The 18078-nt window shown below is 39.2% G+C and overlaps 2 protein-coding genes across 2 annotated transcripts; both read left to right on the forward strand.

Moving 5' to 3' along the window:
- The first annotated feature begins 719 nt into the window (after positions 1-719).
- Positions 720-7066, forward strand: tmem106a (transmembrane protein 106A). The gene is made up of 8 exons (XM_034559112.1): positions 720-959; positions 2779-3001; positions 3410-3473; positions 3909-4062; positions 4830-4970; positions 5063-5106; positions 5198-5251; positions 5989-7066. Exons 2-8 carry the CDS (start codon positions 2890-2892, stop codon positions 6095-6097), a joined length of 678 nt encoding a protein of 225 aa, XP_034415003.1. The 5' UTR covers positions 720-959; positions 2779-2889; the 3' UTR covers positions 6098-7066.
- A 1208-nt stretch (positions 7067-8274) lies between these two features.
- Positions 8275-10712, forward strand: arl4d (ADP-ribosylation factor-like 4D). Its single transcript, XM_034559114.1, has 2 exons — positions 8275-8382; positions 9253-10712. The coding sequence occupies exon 2, from the start codon at positions 9382-9384 to the stop codon at positions 9985-9987; it is 606 nt and encodes a 201-aa protein (XP_034415005.1). The 5' UTR covers positions 8275-8382; positions 9253-9381; the 3' UTR covers positions 9988-10712.
- The last annotated feature ends 7366 nt before the right edge of the window (positions 10713-18078 follow it).

Raw genomic sequence — 18078 nt, forward strand, 5'->3', positions numbered from 1 at the left:
GTGTGTTTTAAACTCCGACTGTTTAATTAAGTAAAAGTAGGAATACCATGATACAAAAAAAAACAGCCCTCAATTCAAAATGTAACTTAAATGGACCAAAAGTACACATTTTGCCAAATTGCTTCTTTTAAAATGTGTATTTATGTACATTATATTCTGTTTTTATCACAAATAAATACATTTATAAGCATTTTGTCAATGCAAATACAATTTCAGATACTTTGTATACTACTAGATATAGGAGTATAGTACTACATCACACCATATAAGCATAACCATTATATGTGTGTTTCCATAAAATACCACGAAAGTCAAGTACAAGTATACAGATGTATATATTCTTCAAGTACAGTACTTTGGTGAATGTATTTAATTACTTAAAATTACCAAAGAAAATGGGGTAAAATAGATTATATGTGCTCGGAGGACCAGAATATGTAGAATAAAGACCAGTAGAATAAATAAATATTATTCAAACATTTATTCACACGTATTTATTGGTATACAGATGAATACATTCTTCAAGTACAGTACTTTGGTAAATGTATTTAATTACTTAAATTAGCACCAAAAAAAACAAAAGAACGGGTTGAATGTGTTGGTTGTCAAACACAAAGCAGTATGAATAAATGAATAAATAAACATTGTGCATGTGTTCACTCGCGCACGTATTTATTGGTATTGTTCGTGGTGCAGTAGTTTTTCTGAAAATGAAAGTGAAGCAGCACATGTGACCTGCAGCCTGTCGGCGGCCTGCAGGAGGAGAAGAAGAAGAGGAAGAAGAAAGAGAAGAAGAAGAAGAAGCAGGAAATGTTCCTCCCACTTTGTTTGTGTTCAGACTCGAGAGGTTCAATCCGGAGACATTTAGCGTTTTAAAGCCTCAGATTACACATAAAGTCTCTCGCTGCGGGGGGGTGGGGGGTGGGGTGGGGTGGGGTCGCGTGCGTCTCTGCTGTGAGGTGAGTGCTACCTGCGTTGTTTGTTTGTTTGTTTGTTTGTTTGTTTGTTTTTGTGAGACAAACAACCCCCAGATGTAAAGATGTCTTCCACGTGATTAATGGATCTCTGAAGAGAGAAGTTTCCTAAATATGATGTTATTATGAGGGAGAGAGTTCCGGTGCGAAGCGGATTAATCCGTGTTTTCTCGTGTTCTTCGCGTGACTCGGCACAAAATAGAGCTTTTAAAAAAACACCTTTTACTCCACATTATAGAATTATATTATAAAAATACTGCATTGCAAGTAAAAGTCCTGCATCAGAAATGTCTCTCTAGTTAAATTATATACTATATTATATTATTGGATTATTACTGCGTTTATGTGGAAGCAGCACTGTGTTGTTGAAGCTTAGTTTGAACTATTTTATATGCTGTTAATTTGCTAACTCAATAATAATACAACATATTTCATTGAATCATAGTATTAAAACAATTTGTAGAAATGTAAAAAGGCAACAGATAACAAAATATGATGTTAAATTATATATATATATATATATATATATATATATATATATATATATATATATATATATATATGTGTGTGTATATTATAGTGTTTAGCTGCATTTGATTACATAAGAGATAAACAAGTTCCACTGTATGTACCACATTACTTTTAATAGCAGGTTAGTAAACTGTAGAGATAGTTTTAATATTCTTTACGAGTTAAAGACGTTCAATGATTCAACGAAGAAACTACAGTGAAACGTTGCAACATCACACAGTAAATAACAGTCACTGCAAGAAAAATACTTATGATATACAAGTGAATATATTTAATTTAATGGGCTTGATCACATTTACTTTTTCTTCTACTACATTTCAGAGAGATATATTGTCCTTTTTATTGCATTGTATTTATTTGAAACATACAATTAAAGGTTAAAGGTTGTTGTCTACCGAGTTCCCTAGTGTGTGTGTAGTGTGTGTGGTAGTGTGTGTGTGGTAGTGTGTGTGTGTAGTGTGTGTGGTAGTGTGTGTGTGTAATGTGTGTTTGTGGTAGTGTGTGTAGTGTGTGGTGTGGTGTGTGGTTGTGTGGTAGTGTGTGTGTGTGGAAGTGTGTGGTAGTGTGTGTGGTAGTGTGTGTGTGTGGTAGTGTGTGTGGTGTGTGTGTGTGTGTGTGTGGTAGTGTGTGTGTGTGGAAGTGTGTGGTAGTGTGTGTGGTAGTGTGTGTGTGTGGTAGTGTGTGTGGTAGTGTGTGTGTGTGGTAGTGTGTGTGTGTGTGGTAGTGTGTGTGGTGTGTGTGTGTGTGTGTGTGTGTGATACACTCCCAACACGAATGCTTTTGTTGGCTCTTCACACTCAAACACAGGCGTTGACATCTGGACCTCTGAAGGTGAACAGTATTCCCTGTTCTTCCACATTCATTCTGCATGACGAGCTCTGTAGACTCTTTCATTTAGCGCAACGTTTGTTAGCAATTCTTCATTATAAGTCAATTCAAATGACTCTAAAAGGACGAGACCGGCTCACCAGCATCAGACACCTCCAGGTCCAATGGACCCTATGAGACGTGAAGTCACAACGACTCTGGGGAGGAAGCAGAGTTAATAAGGTGCAATGGAGAGATGTAAATTCATCCATAAGGAGAGAGAGAAGAGGAGATAGGTGCTCAGTGTATCCTAAAACATCCCCCAGCAGCCTATAAGCCTATAGCAGCATATCAAGGGGCTGGACCAGGACAAACCTGATTCAGCCCTAACTATAAGCACTATTAAAGAGGAAAGTCGTGTGTAATCGGGCTGTTTTGATGATTTTGATGTTTTTTGCTTCCACAGACGGGACTTTTTCTTTCGATTTCTAAAAGTGTCATGGTGACGCCGACGTGAAACGGCAAAAAGAAACTACGAAAGAAAAAAAAGGGACCCGGTCTGACGAAAAAAAGGGGGATGGAGAATGTGAAAACGCTGAAGTACTTCCCCCCGTACGGCGCCATGAGCGGCGGACACTCGTCGGGGGACTCTTGCCCCACGTGTCGAGGCACCGGGAGAATTCCCAGAGGTTTTATTATTATTTATTTTTAAACATTAAGAAAACTAAATCTTTTGATTGCATTTTTAAGTTTTTTTTTTGGTGCCTTTTTTTTTTAATGAAGGCAGTTAACTGAGATTCTCATCCTCCAAATAGCTTTGAATTTAAGTTCCAACAATTAAGGGAACTTAATTCAAAGTATCTTTCATTTGTTTGTTTAAATCACAGGATACAGAATACTATTTTTAATTAATTTTAATAAAAATACCATCCCAACGTGTTGCACCTATTGCACCTAACCTATTGCATCATTACACATTTACAATATGACAAAAGTATGATTTTATAAAAACTCAAAGAACACAAATGAGCTAAGAAAAGGCAAATAAAATAGGGGTTACATCTATATAAAATGTCTTTATTTCTTTGCGTCGACAGGCCATGAAGACCAGCTGGTGGCTGTAATACCGTGTAATGACGTGAGGCTGAAACCCAGACGCACGTAAGTGATGAATGGATATGTGCACGTGTGCCTTCATAGCAGCGGTCTGAAACTATATATATATATATATATATATATATATATATATATATATATATATATATATATATATATATTAGAAAAGTTACTTTTTTATTTGTACACATCTAACATTAAAAAAAAAGTGCAACCAGCTGTTTCTATACATTTTTATAATAGTTTTTAACATTGCACATTTGCACATTTTCCTACTTTTATTATTATAATCAATTAAAGGCGAAAATAAAACACACCTAAGAGATCTTAACGATTTTAAATGTGAGAGCAGAGACAAATAAATGAATTTTAAGAGAGAATTAATTTACAGTGAACTAATACATTTATTAGATTTGTGCACAAAGATATAATATAATGTGTTATTTACAATCGTGCATGTTTGTATATATCGCATTTCAGGAAGCTGCACGTGTGCATCTCCATGGCCGTGTGTCTCTTCCTGTGCAGCCTGATCCTCTTCTTCCTCTTCCCCCGGAGCGTCACCCTCACGCCGGTGTCCGTGCTGTCAGTCATGGTCTTCTTCAACGGGGACACCGTCGACATGAAGGTCACCGTAAGTCACAGGAAGTCCCACCGCGGAGCAGACGGGCTCCCTGTCTGTTGTTTCAGAGGCACTTTGCAGAGGAAGTAGAAGCAGAGATTGTTTTAGTGTCTTGTGTACAGGAAGTAGAGGAAGTACAGGATTCTCCCCTAAAAAGCCCAAAATAAAATGGCTTCCTATTAGTTGAAAATTAGTTATGAATAGAATATTGCATATATATATATATATATCCTATGTATCTATCCTATCTATATATATATATATATATATACATATGTATATATATATATATATATATATATATATATATATATATATATAGAGAGAGAGAGAGAGAGAGGTGTGTATAGTGTATAGATATATAGTATAGTATATACAGTATGTGTGTATATATATATATATGCTTTAAAATAAATTAAAAGGCAGTAGAGAAATTAATCAAAAGGCACAGAGGATACACAACACAGGAACTGCATCCTTCTCTATGTATTAATATTATAATATGGTACTGTATCCAGTTTATATATATATATATATATATATATATATATATATATATGCATTACAAAGTTCTACATATCCTTTTTTTTTTTTTAACTTCCTAAGCCATCCCATTTTTATTGTGCGTGTCCAAACACATTGCGCTCACATGACGACCCCCGTAAACAGCTGCTGTGGCTTCACGTGAAGGACAAAGGTCCCCGAGACGTTTTAACGATGTAAAAATAAAATGCTGCGTCGGTCGCCTGTAACGTTCCTCTTTCTCTCTCTCTCCGAAGAACCTCGTCAACATCTCCAACGAGAACTTTGTCCCGGTTCAGATCGTCGAGTTCACCGTCCAGGGTCTGGTCTCCAAAGTGGTTACCGGAACCACCAAGATCACCAACATGACCGCCATCCAGTCCCGCTCGCAGAAATCGGTGAGCGGCGCGCGGGAAGAAGCGGCGTTCAAAAATGATCGATGTGTGTTTGCCGCGCAATGAATTCACCACCCCCTCGTTTCTATTTACAGTACACCGTTCAAATTGACCTGCCCATCGTCGATAAAGGCCTCAAGTGAGTCCGCTTTATGGCCTGAGAATTATATAATACGATATTATTATTGTTCCTACGTCTGAAATCCATCCGCTGCTTTCATTTCTTTCAGCGTTTACTGCAAGTCGAGCACCATCAAGATTCACACGTTGTTTCTGGAGCTGCAGTAAGTTCACGGCGCGTCGCTGGTGGTTGAAGACGCGGACAGGAAGACACGTTTTCTCTCTGAAGAAAAGGGTCAAATCTTTGTTTTTATCTGAAATGTTTCTCGGAGATAAAACTACGGGTTCACGCCAAGGTTTGTGTCTGCTTTTAGAGAATAAGTGGCTTTTTTTTTTTTTCCCACAAATAAAACTAACTTTTGGGCTTTTTTTGGGGTTTCTTGCAGTAATATTTATATATATATATATATATATATATATATATATATATATATATATAAATATAGCACCATGTTTTTATCTGAAATGACTATATTGACCAAGGAATTTGACTAAATTCTTCTACGGATTTTTTATTTTTTTTTTAACTGGAAAAATTAAGGTAAAGAATATACAGAAGGGTTAGGTACAGTATTTAAAAAAAAATAGGTGTTTATATTATTATATATAAATAAAAGAATCACTGAACTTGGGTCATTTTAAACTTGAAACTGCATTAATTTATTTGGCCACTGGGGGAGCAGCAGAACAAGCTGAAAACATATTATCGCCTTTTTAAAAAGTCTTATGTTTGTCTTTTTACCTGTTTTGGTCTCAAACAACTCTGTTGAGAAAAAATATTATACATTACATAAGTAATCTTATCTATCGTCTATATGCGAAATATTCATTAGTGCCGCTTTAAAACATTATGAAGATATCTCTAATAATGTTTTTTTTCTTCTTCTTTTTTCCTCCCCAGAATGACGATGAACATTTCGTATCTGTCTCACACGGAGCAGGTTTCTCTCGACACCTTTGAGTACATCGACTGTGGCACCAATTCAACGATCCCTCATCCCGTGACATGACGACACCCAAAATGAAAAACACCGGCGTGGGAGCGCGTGAAATAATTAATACTCTGGCTTACTATTGTCTATGTGAAGATATATAGTGGAGTGAATGTCTCCCGGAGCTGAGAAATGAAGCTTCTCTGTGCTTTGTTTACATTGCCGGCCGGTCGTCTTTGCACTTTATGTGAGGCTATAATTACATAAAATAGCGGACACAAAATGATTTTTTTTTTTCATGCATTTTCTTCCATCGCCATGGCAACAAATCGTAACGAGTCATACCAGGCGGCCACATCCGGTTCTGGAAAAGTGAAGCCGATGCAGAAGTGTCTTAAACCTGCGTAGGGCCTGGTTGTAAAAAGTCCACATCGTAAACACGAGTTTATGGTCTCAAAAAGACCGTAAAGCGGTCTATGCTTTAGGGGGCGGGGCTACAAGGTGATTGAAAGGTTGCTGCAGCTTCCTGAGCCGTATATAAAAATAAAAATAAAAAAGTCTTCTGTGTGCAAAATTGCAAAATCATACTAGCCAATCACAGCACGGAAGACGGCAGAACACACAACAACAAAAAAGATGGCGTCTTCACACCCGTGGCTCCGCCCTCTTTTGGTAAACTGTGTGCGCCGCTAGCCGCTGACTCCATGTTGAGAGCTGTGTGGAGTCAACAGGTGTACTCAGAATTCGACATTGAGCACCAAAATCTACCGATGACGACATGACCTTTAATGATATGTTAGGATTAAACAAAACATCGATGTTTCCATCACACTTTGACGTTAAAATGAATGTTTTTGCTGCAAATCTGTATTACAGGTATAATTTCTTACATTAATGAAAGGGCACTTTTTATTCAAAGATGTGTAAATCTCTTAAAAATGTAACTTAATTTCCAAATGTGAGGCCGTATATATTGTGTAAATGGGATGTTGATCTCTGATAATCTTGTCTTGAGTCATTTGCACGTCATTAAAAGGTGGCACTTAAGGTTCTGCACGTTTTTTATTTATTTATTTATTTTCAGAGTGTTTCCATCTACACATTGTGGACTAAATTGATCCTCATTGTGTTGGAGTGGTGCTGAGGGGATGCCATGCCCAGCAGTGTGCACACTCGATACACCGCCCACACTTACACATGAGCATCTCACGATAACCCATACACTAATGTCTGTATTTTACAATTTTAAGGAAGTATTTTTACAATTTGGTATGCTTCTTTTTCCTTTAATTTAAGGATTATGAGTTCTTCTTCCACGAATGGTGGATTCGGATTAAAGAAGTCCGATCAAACAGGGGCAAGTTTGCAGAACTGAGATTGAAAATACAGTTTATTTATTATTATTTGTGTCACGTCAGCACGGATAAGAATGTCTTTTTTGTTCCTATGAAATACTGAGTATAGAAAACATAATAAGCTCCACAGGGTGGAGCCAATGCTTTGATAGACGGACACATGTAGACACGCCATACTCAATACATACTGGTATTAAATTAGGCAAATTTCACCATTGGCTACCTAGCAAGTAGTAGTATTTTTTTTTAAAGTATAGAAGAAGGTAATATTTGGGCACAGAAAAGTATGCGTCCACAAATAAATATATTTATACATATATTTTACTATATTCAGAGGCAAGTATTGTACTTTTTTAACAGCTTTAGTCACATTTTATTTATACTTCAAACATCTGATGCGTTAATAAAATATCTATCTTTATAGAACAGTAAACACAGTCGTCACATGTGACATCCAGACGTTAATGAATCAGGAGTACTTTAATTTATATTTAAGTAGAATTTGCTACAAAAGAATGATATTGTTGCACGTAGATATTATAAAATATGAATCGATATAGATTAAACCGCACACCAGTAAATTACATTATTACAATGAATTTGCTCGCTACAAAATTAAAGTACTGCATGTTAATCAGTATTAATAATCAAAATATATTATAATCTAACACAGACATTCCCCGGTACTTTCTGATACTTAGGAACACTATGAGTTTACTTGAGTATTTTTCATTTTCTTAATAACATTTCGCTACAATTATTATTATTATTATTATTATTTATTATTATTTAAATGTACCGGAAGGGGGCGCGCGCGGCAGCCCCTTCCAGGTGACCGTGACGTCACCGGTTTTTTTGTTTTTTTTTGTGGGTGCCGCGCTGTGCGCTCGTGCCATTCGCCGTGGGATGAGCTCAGGAGCGGATGTGGCCGCCGTGCACGAGCGTAACCCGTTAACGATGGACGCGTTTACTGCGTGCGGGTGATGTCTTCACTCACCATTTGAAAAGGTACGAGCATTTATTTATTGTTATTTATGCCTTTTTTTTAACGGGAAGCGGGGACAGTTTCTCGCGTTGGTGATTTTAATTATTTAAATATATATAATGTGACGCGCATTAATGTTTATATCTTTAAAAAAAAAAAAAAAAAAAAAACTGTGACGGCGTGTTTCGCGAAGTTTAATTAAAAAAATGTAAAAACGTCACGTTAATAACATAACGATGCAAACCGGAACAGGAGAGCAATTAAAAAAACTATACGTGGCTTTATTATTCCCCCAACAGAAAACTAGTAACGCACACACACAAAAAACGTCGACTCTCCTATAAATAACACTCATTACGTAATAAATACTGAGTCAATAATATAAATGTCCGGTCTGTGTTGTGGGCCAAAAGGCATCTGATTGATGGGTATCAGGATGTCAACAACAACAACCGGATTAGTGCTGCTGGATGGATCATACCGTGTGCAGAATACACGATATGATCCATCTCCACTGCATTGGAGTCGTGGTTCCCTTGAAGGGGGGAAAAAAGAAAGAAAAAAGCCCTTTGCAGGGTTAAGAGGATTTAGGCTCCAGGTGACCTCAGCCAGCCAATTAGCTTGCAGTTTGGCTCAATTATCGTTGTGTGTGTGTGTGTGTGTGTGTGTGTGTGTGTGTGTATATATAATCAGTATGACTTTCTCAAGTGTGCAATAAAGTAATCAAACACTTTCAAAGTGTGCCTCGGCGCCGCCGACAATCAGCGCTGTTGTAAATAGTTATTTTCGGGGAGATTGTGAAAATCGCAGCTGGCTTTGCAAACACCCCTCCCCCCGCCCCCCATTGTCTTCTCATTAAGTATTAACTCTTGTGTTTGTTTTTGTTCCCCCAGCACCGTCTGATCCCGCCAGGCCAAATGCCACACTACTGAGAGAAGAAAAAAACAAAAACAAAGCCAAGCGGATTAAATCAGGAATCCGTCACCTCCCCCTAAGTAGGTGTGAACTGCCCGGCTGCGATCATGGGCAACCAGCTGACCGATATCGCCCCCAACACGTCCTTCCTGCCGAGCTTCCAGTCTCTGCACGTGGTGGTCGTCGGGCTCGACTCGGCCGGCAAGACCTCCCTGCTCTACCGGCTCAAGCTGAAGGAGTTTGTGAAGACCATCCCCACCAAGGGCTTCAACACAGAGAAGATCAAGGTGTCCGTGGGGCCGTCCAGGACCACAAACTTCCAGGTGTGGGACGTGGGCGGCCAGGAGAAGCTGCGCCCCCTGTGGAAGTCGTACACCCGGCGGACGGACGGGATGGTGTTCGTGGTGGACTCCACCGAGCTGGAGCGGATGGAGGAGGCCAAAGTGGAGCTCCACAAGATCACCCGCACCTCGGAGAACCAAGGGGTGCCGGTGCTCATCCTGGCCAACAAGCAGGACCGGGACTCGGCCTCGTCCGTCGGCGAGGTGGAGAAGCTGCTCGCCGTCCACGAACTGAGCGCGTACACGCCGCACCACGTGCAGAGCTGCAGCGCGGTGGACGGCCGCGGGCTGCAGCCGGGCCTGGAGAAACTTTACGAGATGATCCTGAAGCGGAAGAAGACGGTGAAGCACAACCGGAACAGGAAGAGGTGAACGGGCCTCGGGGGGGGGGGGCCTCGCGCCGCGGTGGAGATTTTGGAATTTTTTATTTTATTTTTTTTTTGTCGGGGGGGCCACTCTTTTTATCGGGCGAGCACCGCGACAAATGCGAGCGAGAAATGGATTTGCTCGTAAAATAATTGAAGCGCCGTTGACGCGATCTCCGTCCTTGCAGCTGCCCGAAAATCATATGTTTTAGATTTAAAAAGGGAACCTCAAGCAGTTAGTCTTCACTAAGTGCTTTTCTACACCTGTTTTAAAGAATAACTCTAGCGAGACATATGCCTGTTATCTGTAGGACTAATATTACATCCACGTTTCAGGTCCCTGTACTATATATATATATATATATATATATATAAAAAAAGGCCCTTTATAATCCTTCACAAGCTTGCACAGATCCTGTCCCACTAAATTGCTGTTTTTTTGTTCCACAGACGCTTCCCTGAAATATTTATTCCACATTTTTTTCTTTGTGTTCGTGTTGGACAGAGAGAGGGGGACTTTTTGTTTTTTGTAAATGATGTGAAATGAGACCGAGTTCGGTGGTGATGGGAGCACCGCGTGATGTTAGATATTCTTGCCATGGAAACTGTAATCCTAAGTGCATTCCCTTCGTGGCCACAGAGGTTAAGTTTCAGTTACTATAATAATGTTTATACAAATTGTACATTTTTGTAACACTGAAGACTTAATAAATCTACGCACTGTACAGAACATGCATTGCTTCACTTGTAGTTAATGGAAGTGAATGAAACCCCCTTTGATGGTTTGAAAAATTGTGAAAAAAAAACTATTGAGCCAAATTATTAAATACCAAGAAAGATTTGGGCTTACAAAAAAAGAAAATACTTGGCTGTAAATTTTACTTTCACCCTCACGGCTCTTGCTTCGTATCGTCTGCAGCAATAAACTACAGAAAGGTAAAGTTATCAACTATTTGGGTAACATTAGTGGAGCGCTTAGCAGATAAAGAGACAGATGTTTCCCTCAGGAGGTGGTGGGGAACAAAATCAGAGCAAAGGAAAAAAAAGAAGTGTATTTCAGATTTAGATTAACATGAATCCAAATTACATTACGTGTCATTTAGCTGACGCTTTTATCCAAAGCGACTTACAATAAGTGCATTAAACCATGAGTCCAAACTCAGAACAACAAGAATCAAGCAAGTACAATTTCTTCAATAAAGTTAAACTACAAAGTACTATCCGTAAGTGCCATTTAAGTGCTACTAAAGTGCTAAACAACAAAGTGCTATTGGTAAGGGACATTTAAGTGCTCCTACGGCATTTAAGTGCTACCTATTCAAGGTATAGTCGAAAAAGATGTGTTGAATTATAAGATGAATTATAATGTTGTTTGGTGTCTGTTCAATGTGTAAATATGCCCATCTTTACAAACAAGTTTACAATATCAGCAGGTGTTAATATTTTAGTTTTGGTTTAAATAGTTTTAGGCCAAAAAAAAAGTAAGTTATTGTATTCTTTAATTTCTGTATGATCTGAAATAAAATTACAATTTAATCACCCAAGATGGACACATCTAATGGAATAATAGGTGCCCTACAATTGCTGTTTTTTTTCCTTATAAACAATATATTTTAAGTGCATATTATACACTACAACTTTATATAGTTAGCAGCTATTTTGATTTGTACTTTATGCATATTATAGTCCCAAACACCGTGGAAATAAACACGATGGCTGTTTGTTTTTGCATTTACAAATTCAAGGTCATTGGAACGCCGGATTTTGTGACGTGTCACTTCACGACCAGCAGAAACCATTAAACCCATTTGTGGCGATTCTGTGAGCTTTAGAGTCACACATTGCTGACCTGCATACAGCGTGTGTGTGTGTGTGTGTGTGTGTGTGTGTGCGTGTGTGTGCGCGTGCTCCTGCTGCGCAGTCCTCTTGCTCTACATGATGAGATAACCACTTTGTCGCCTTCTCGTCTCTGGACTTGTGCGACCTCGCCGTCCCCCGTTATCAACGTCGCTGAGCTCGTTAAAACTTTCAAGGGCGTCTTTTGCAGAATCATCTTGACACGGCAAGCTGGTCTCTGAATAAATTAGCATCGCGATGGCGGCGCTTTCGACAGGCGAGACACACCGTGGGCACGCTGGAGGCATCGATCCGGGAAGAAGAAGAAAAAAACACTGCGATTCTCGGAGTAAAAAAAAAAAAGGTGTAAAAGACACGGTGGCGGAGAAGGAAAACGGTGTTTAGCACACGTGATCGAGTCCAGAGAAGGAAAAGAGGGAGCTGCGTGTTTTTAACATGTTCCCGTCTCTCGTCTCTTCTGGTCGAGGTGCAATTGAGGCCGACTGGAAATATAGGCAGTACAGGGGAAGCCTCGGGGATTGTGTGTAAGGGATTAGACGCCACGTGGCCAGGGGTATCCCTGGAGTCATGTGACATAAGACGGGCTTAGTCAGTCAATGCATCCACCTGAGGACATGGACAATCCCGGTGTCTTTCCGTTTCCCCTCACAAAGACGCATGGAATGACTGCGAAAAGGTTATACATTGTTAAGTTCTGCGCTTCCCGCGCTTTGAAAGATGTCCTGAGACCAGTAATTTATAATATAAAGTATTTAATAAAAGAATAAGGATAATTTTCTGTCCCAGCCGGGCGCGCTCACGTGTCGTTGGGTCCACAGGCTATAATAATGATTTATATGAATAAAAATCAGTTAAAATAGGGAGCTGTCTACCGCCTTCACGTGAGAGGACAAACGCCTTACAGAGTTCTGAAAGGTTAAGTACAATCCATACACTGAGCATAAAGCTTCTCCATTGGTTAGCATCAGGTATGCATGCTCATACCTCAACTACACAGCATGCTATTTGCCTATCACTACTTCCCTTATCTCGTCCCCTTTGGTCCTAAACAGTAAGATGGGCTCCTTCAAAATAAATGCCTATCTTCCGGTCTCTTAGGGAGACCACTACTTTGACTACGCCTCCTTGGATCAATACATTCCATTCATACCTGAGTCATCTTTATAGTTATGATAAAACAATCAGCATACAGTTACAATAATACTTAATCCAGTGATTACACTTATACAGTAACATACTTATACAGTGACTTTTCTCCCAAGTTTCCCTAACACATTTCTTCAGAATATTCTTCATAATATCCCTTTTTGATTAACATATCGTTCTTATGTATTAATTAAAAAAACACCCTGCCTTTACTGTAGAGAGGTCAGGAGCAAGGCCGAGGTTCCTGGGAACCATGAACGATCGTGCAAAAGTTCTTGTCAATACATCCAGTAACTGTCGAGATATTTGGCATTCATGGAGCCACGCTGCGCACAAAAGAGAAACATTTTAAAAGTTAAAAAGTCCAGATAAATAACAACAGCTCAATAACTTTCACGTCGCTTCCCGTGGATAACGCCACGCCGCAGTCCACGCCGGTCCCCGCTGTCGCCTCCGTGCAGCGATCCGGTGAGCAATTAAGTTGCCTTTTTCCCCAAGTTGTCGGCGTTTGGGTCCTGTTCTTGCGGCTACTCCCGTGACAAGAACACACATGATAACATGAGGACATGAGGACACCAGGACACACATGAGGACACCAGGACACACATGATGTCGCCTCCGTGCCGCAGTTCCCGCCGGTCCACGCCGGTCCCCACTATCGCCTCCGTGCGATATATATATATATATATATATATATATATATATATATATATATGTATATATGTATATGTATCCGTCTGGATAACTGCCGCTTCCAGCTCTACTAGAGTAGCAGCAGCCAGATTCATATTTTTTTAATATTTCAACTTTGGCCTCTTTTGGTGTGAACGGAGCATGAGGATCGGCAATCTGTTTTTTCTTTATTGGGATAACCTGAGCACCAGGAGAAAACCCAACACTACGACTCATTGGAGATAATCATCTAGAGTTCCCAATAGCCTAAAGTGAATGTTGCCGATACACAGTGCTAATCATTTACCACTGTGTAGCTCTGCGTCTTTGGAAAGGGGAAGAGGAAGAGAGGTGTTAGTGAAGCTCAACCTCAGCTGAAGGTCATCCATCCTAGTCACCTTCAAGATGCCTCATCCTACTAAAGGGGTAGGGAATGGGACCAGGCTCGGGTGGAATCCTACGGAACATCGTGCCGAAGAAACCCGTCTCCGTCACCTGCATTTTCCTCTTCATCTTTAACAACTTGACATCTCTGTCCTGCATCCTCGGGCCAAAGACGCCCCTAAGCTGCTTTTTGAATTTGAGACATATCCTCCAGGAGTGTGCTTTCGACCTCCATCTCTTGAACTTTCTCATTCAAACGATTAGCTGTCCGTAGCTCGTTCTTAAACTTATTATCTAGAGCTTTCTGGGTTTCCAGTTGAGATTTTGAAATGGCCCGCACGGTCTGGCTCAGGTTCATTTTGTGTCTTTTGTCCAGATCGTCGTATTTTTCTTGCCACTTTTCTTGGTTTTTCAGCCCATTGTTCACGCCTCTGCACTTTAAAAGGAGATTTGCATTAATCTTGTTGAGCAGCGTCAAGTTATTCTCCAATTCTTCAACCTCTGCCTGGTGGTTAACCTGACGGTGTGTTAATTCCTGTTGCTTCAGGACCTGGTCTTTGGCTGCCTCGTCTACCAGAGAGTTGATTTTAGCCTCCAGGGCCTCAACATTCTGCAGCCGTTCAGCTTTCTCCTTAAACAGCTCGTCTTTTGTCTTTTTGAGTCTTAGAGACAAATCCTTTGTCTCCCTTAAGAGCTGGTCTTGTGTCTTTTTAAGTCTTAGAGACAACTCCTCTGTCGTCCTTAACAGCTGGTTTTGGGTCTCTCTGAGTTTCAGAGACAACTCCTCTTTCTCCCTTATCAGCTGGTCTCTTGTCTCTTTCATTCTCAGAGACAAATCCTCTTTCTCCTTGCAGAGATCACGGTTTGACTTGGAGAGTTCCCGTGTCTCTGCCTCATAGTTTTCAACCATTTTGTTGCGCTCCTGGTTGCCGAGGCGCACCTGATGTTGGAGAAGGCGGGCGAGTTCTGACTCACTCTCTTGTAGCCACTTTAGGTGCTTTAATCTTATTTCAGAGACCTCTTGGATCTTTTCCAGGTGGTTTGTTTCTCTGCCACCTTCCGAATGTTGACAGTATTTACATTTTTCAATCTCAGATCCTTTCTGAAATTCCTCCATGTCGCTGAGCTTCTTGGTCAGAAGTTGGTTCTCCTCGTTGGCTTGATCCAGAGCGGTTTTCAGATCGAGCTCTTCTGAGGGACGTTCTGAATTTTGCTGAGGACTGGCAACCTGGTTTCCCAGGTTGTCGTTGATATCCGCGATACTCATGGGTAAAAGTAAAGTCCTGCTGTAGCAATGAAAATGTAGCTAGACCCGAAAGGTGGAATATTACCCTGGCAGTTGGTTATTTAAAGGCTTATATTCAATGAGTCGAAGTCTGCTGTAGTAACGAAAATGTAGAAAATGTAACGTACAACATGGTGCCGTGCACACTCCAACTTTGGGCCCACGGGGATTCCCCATACTTTGACGTAGAAACTTTATTTAAAATTTCGAACGTTAACAAAACTCTGGACTTTATTCGGCCAAAGTTTTATTTATTTTTAGGAACATTTTGGGACCATTTCTTATTTTGACTTGTTTACTCCTCTGAACAATGTAAAAATACCCTTTATATACTATTATTATACAAATATCAACATGAAGTCAGTCCTTTATTGTTGTAGCTGGGCAGTTTAATCTAATACAACACATATTTTACATTTTGTAGATAACTGTGATTGAAGCCTTAATCGGTGCTCTTTTCAATGCCACTGGACTCCATTGACAAAAAACAGTAATTGTACCGACTCATGCGACCACGTTTCAAAAAGGACCATTTCTATACCTCGTAAAGGCATTGAACGAACGCACTCTCCCATCCTCGGGGGTTATTCTGTCTCCCACGTGAGCTCCATCATGTGTCCAGGAAATATAGTCTAGTACTTTCTATTAATCATTTTGTTGTATCTTCTATCTGCTACATTTAACCTATATATATATATATATATATATATATATATATATATATATATACATACATATTGTTGAGTTGTAGTGGATTTTATATACACTTGCACATGTAGATAAGAGAGGTTATGTTTTAAATTAATACATAAAGAAAGATATGATAATTAATTTGAGGAATATTCTGAGGAATGTATTATGAAGCATAAGAGAGGATCACTGTTTTATTATTCTGTTTGTTAATGACAAATGTGGTGATTAATTGTATGATGCATGATAATGAATGGATGTTTTATTGTTTAGACAATAGTTAAAGGGATGCCGATTGAAACCTGAGATGTTGCTTTTATTCTGAAGGCAGGATAATAGGGTTTTATTCTGAAGAGGAACTTCCTGTCCTTGACCGGAAGTGTGATCTTTGACCCCGCTAGTTTATCGATTTGAGGCATTCTTTGAAGTGGCCAATGGAACTAACCCTCAGGTGTGAACCTTATGTCTTATTCGCTGGTCAGCGTAGCATGCTATGTCTCTGAAAGGTATTTACATGAATACCTCCACTAACCAATGGGAGCTTAGCTCAGCGAATGGACTGCGAATAAAACTAATTGTGAGACGTGAATTTGGTCTCTTACGTGGTGACGCCAGACAGAAACTGTTGGCTAAGTCAGGAGACTGTGGAAGCGAAGCCATAGCTCGAGATTCTCTGAACTCTTACAATATATATATATATATATATATATATATATATATATATATATAAATAAATGTATTTATACATTTTTATATATATATAAATATATATATATATTTACATATATTTTTATATATATATATTTATTTAGATATATATTTTTTTATATATATAAATATATATATTTATTTATATATATTTTTATATAAATATATATATATTTAATATATTTTTTTAATATTTATATTTATATATATATATATATATATATATATTGTAAGAGTTCAGAGAATCTCGAGCTATGGCTTCGCTTCCACAGTCTCCTGACTTAGCCAACAGTTTCTGTCTGGCGTCACCACGTAAGAGACCAAATTCACGTCTTATATTTATATATATATATTTGTAAATGTGAGACAGTCTTTCTTACTCCCTCCCACCATGTTTCACCACATATCTCACACACACACACACACCACTTCCCATATATAAAGTTGTAAACATTTCAAACATCAAACAAAGAGATCACGTGGTTGCTATGGGAACCCATCTCTTTCCTGCTATGTGCCCATCAGCCCACGTGAACCACACTTTCCAGACTAAACAATGTTTCTTATCTTCTCACTTTCCCCCTAAATAAACCTTTATTGGACATGGAACACTAATGTGAGGGTTTCTTTCATGTCTCTCGTAATAAATATGGTGCTATAGGATTTCTAATAGACTCTGACTGACTGACACACACCCTATTTCATCCCAATCTCAGACGCACACACACTCTTTCTAACGACGCCACCTGTGCGAGAAATACAGATACTATTTTGACTGGAACCTTTATTTTTCCCCTCGGGAAAACTGAGCCCACACTTAGCAGAGGAGGGGCGAAACATCCCAAAGGGTTGCTGAGAAGTCCTCCCAAGAACACACTGCAGATACGTACGACTGCACCAAGAGAACAACTGCTCGCTGGCCTTTGGTCATCTTTTATAATATAATGTATGTATCTTAACACTATAAATAAAGTTTACTTTCAATACAAATCCATATGACTCATTTGGCTTGATTTTGAGTGAGTTGGTCAATATGACCCTGAACAGCACAGGTGTCTCATCTCTATTTATCTACATCACCCCATGAAAAAAAAAAAGTTTCAAAATGTAAATCAAATTTAGGAAAAAATACATGTTATGGTAGACTAATGCAATTTATATCTAGATCTTTCCAAAGTACCTAAACAATTGTTTGAACATGTATTTTTCATTAAAACGAATCAGTTATCCTAATTGAACTCTGAACTAAGGAGGGGTAAATAACTCCATTCCTCTAAAAACTGATTGAATTGTTAGTAAAGGTGTTGGTGATGAGGTACAAACTATATTCCTTAGGATTTTTTGCTTTCTGACAAT

Source organism: Cyclopterus lumpus, chromosome 19 (assembly GCF_009769545.1).
Source record: "Cyclopterus lumpus isolate fCycLum1 chromosome 19, fCycLum1.pri, whole genome shotgun sequence".
In the NCBI taxonomy this organism is placed as follows: domain Eukaryota; kingdom Metazoa; phylum Chordata; class Actinopteri; order Perciformes; family Cyclopteridae; genus Cyclopterus; species Cyclopterus lumpus.

What these genes read in the sequence shown, in the direction of transcription:
- tmem106a (XM_034559112.1), top strand. Translation starts at nt 2,890, where the DNA reads ATGGAGAATGTGAAAACGCTGAAGTACTTCCCCCCGTACGGCGCCATG. An exon ending in CCGTCGACATGAAGGTCACC is followed by an intron (nt 4,063 to 4,829) that starts GTAAGTCACAGG and finishes CTCTCTCCGAAG; the next exon opens with AACCTCGTCAACATCTCCAA. An exon ending in ACGTTGTTTCTGGAGCTGCA is followed by an intron (nt 5,252 to 5,988) that starts GTAAGTTCACGG and finishes TTTCCTCCCCAG; the next exon opens with AATGACGATGAACATTTCGT.
- arl4d (XM_034559114.1), top strand. Translation starts at nt 9,382, where the DNA reads ATGGGCAACCAGCTGACCGATATCGCCCCCAACACGTCCTTCCTGCCG.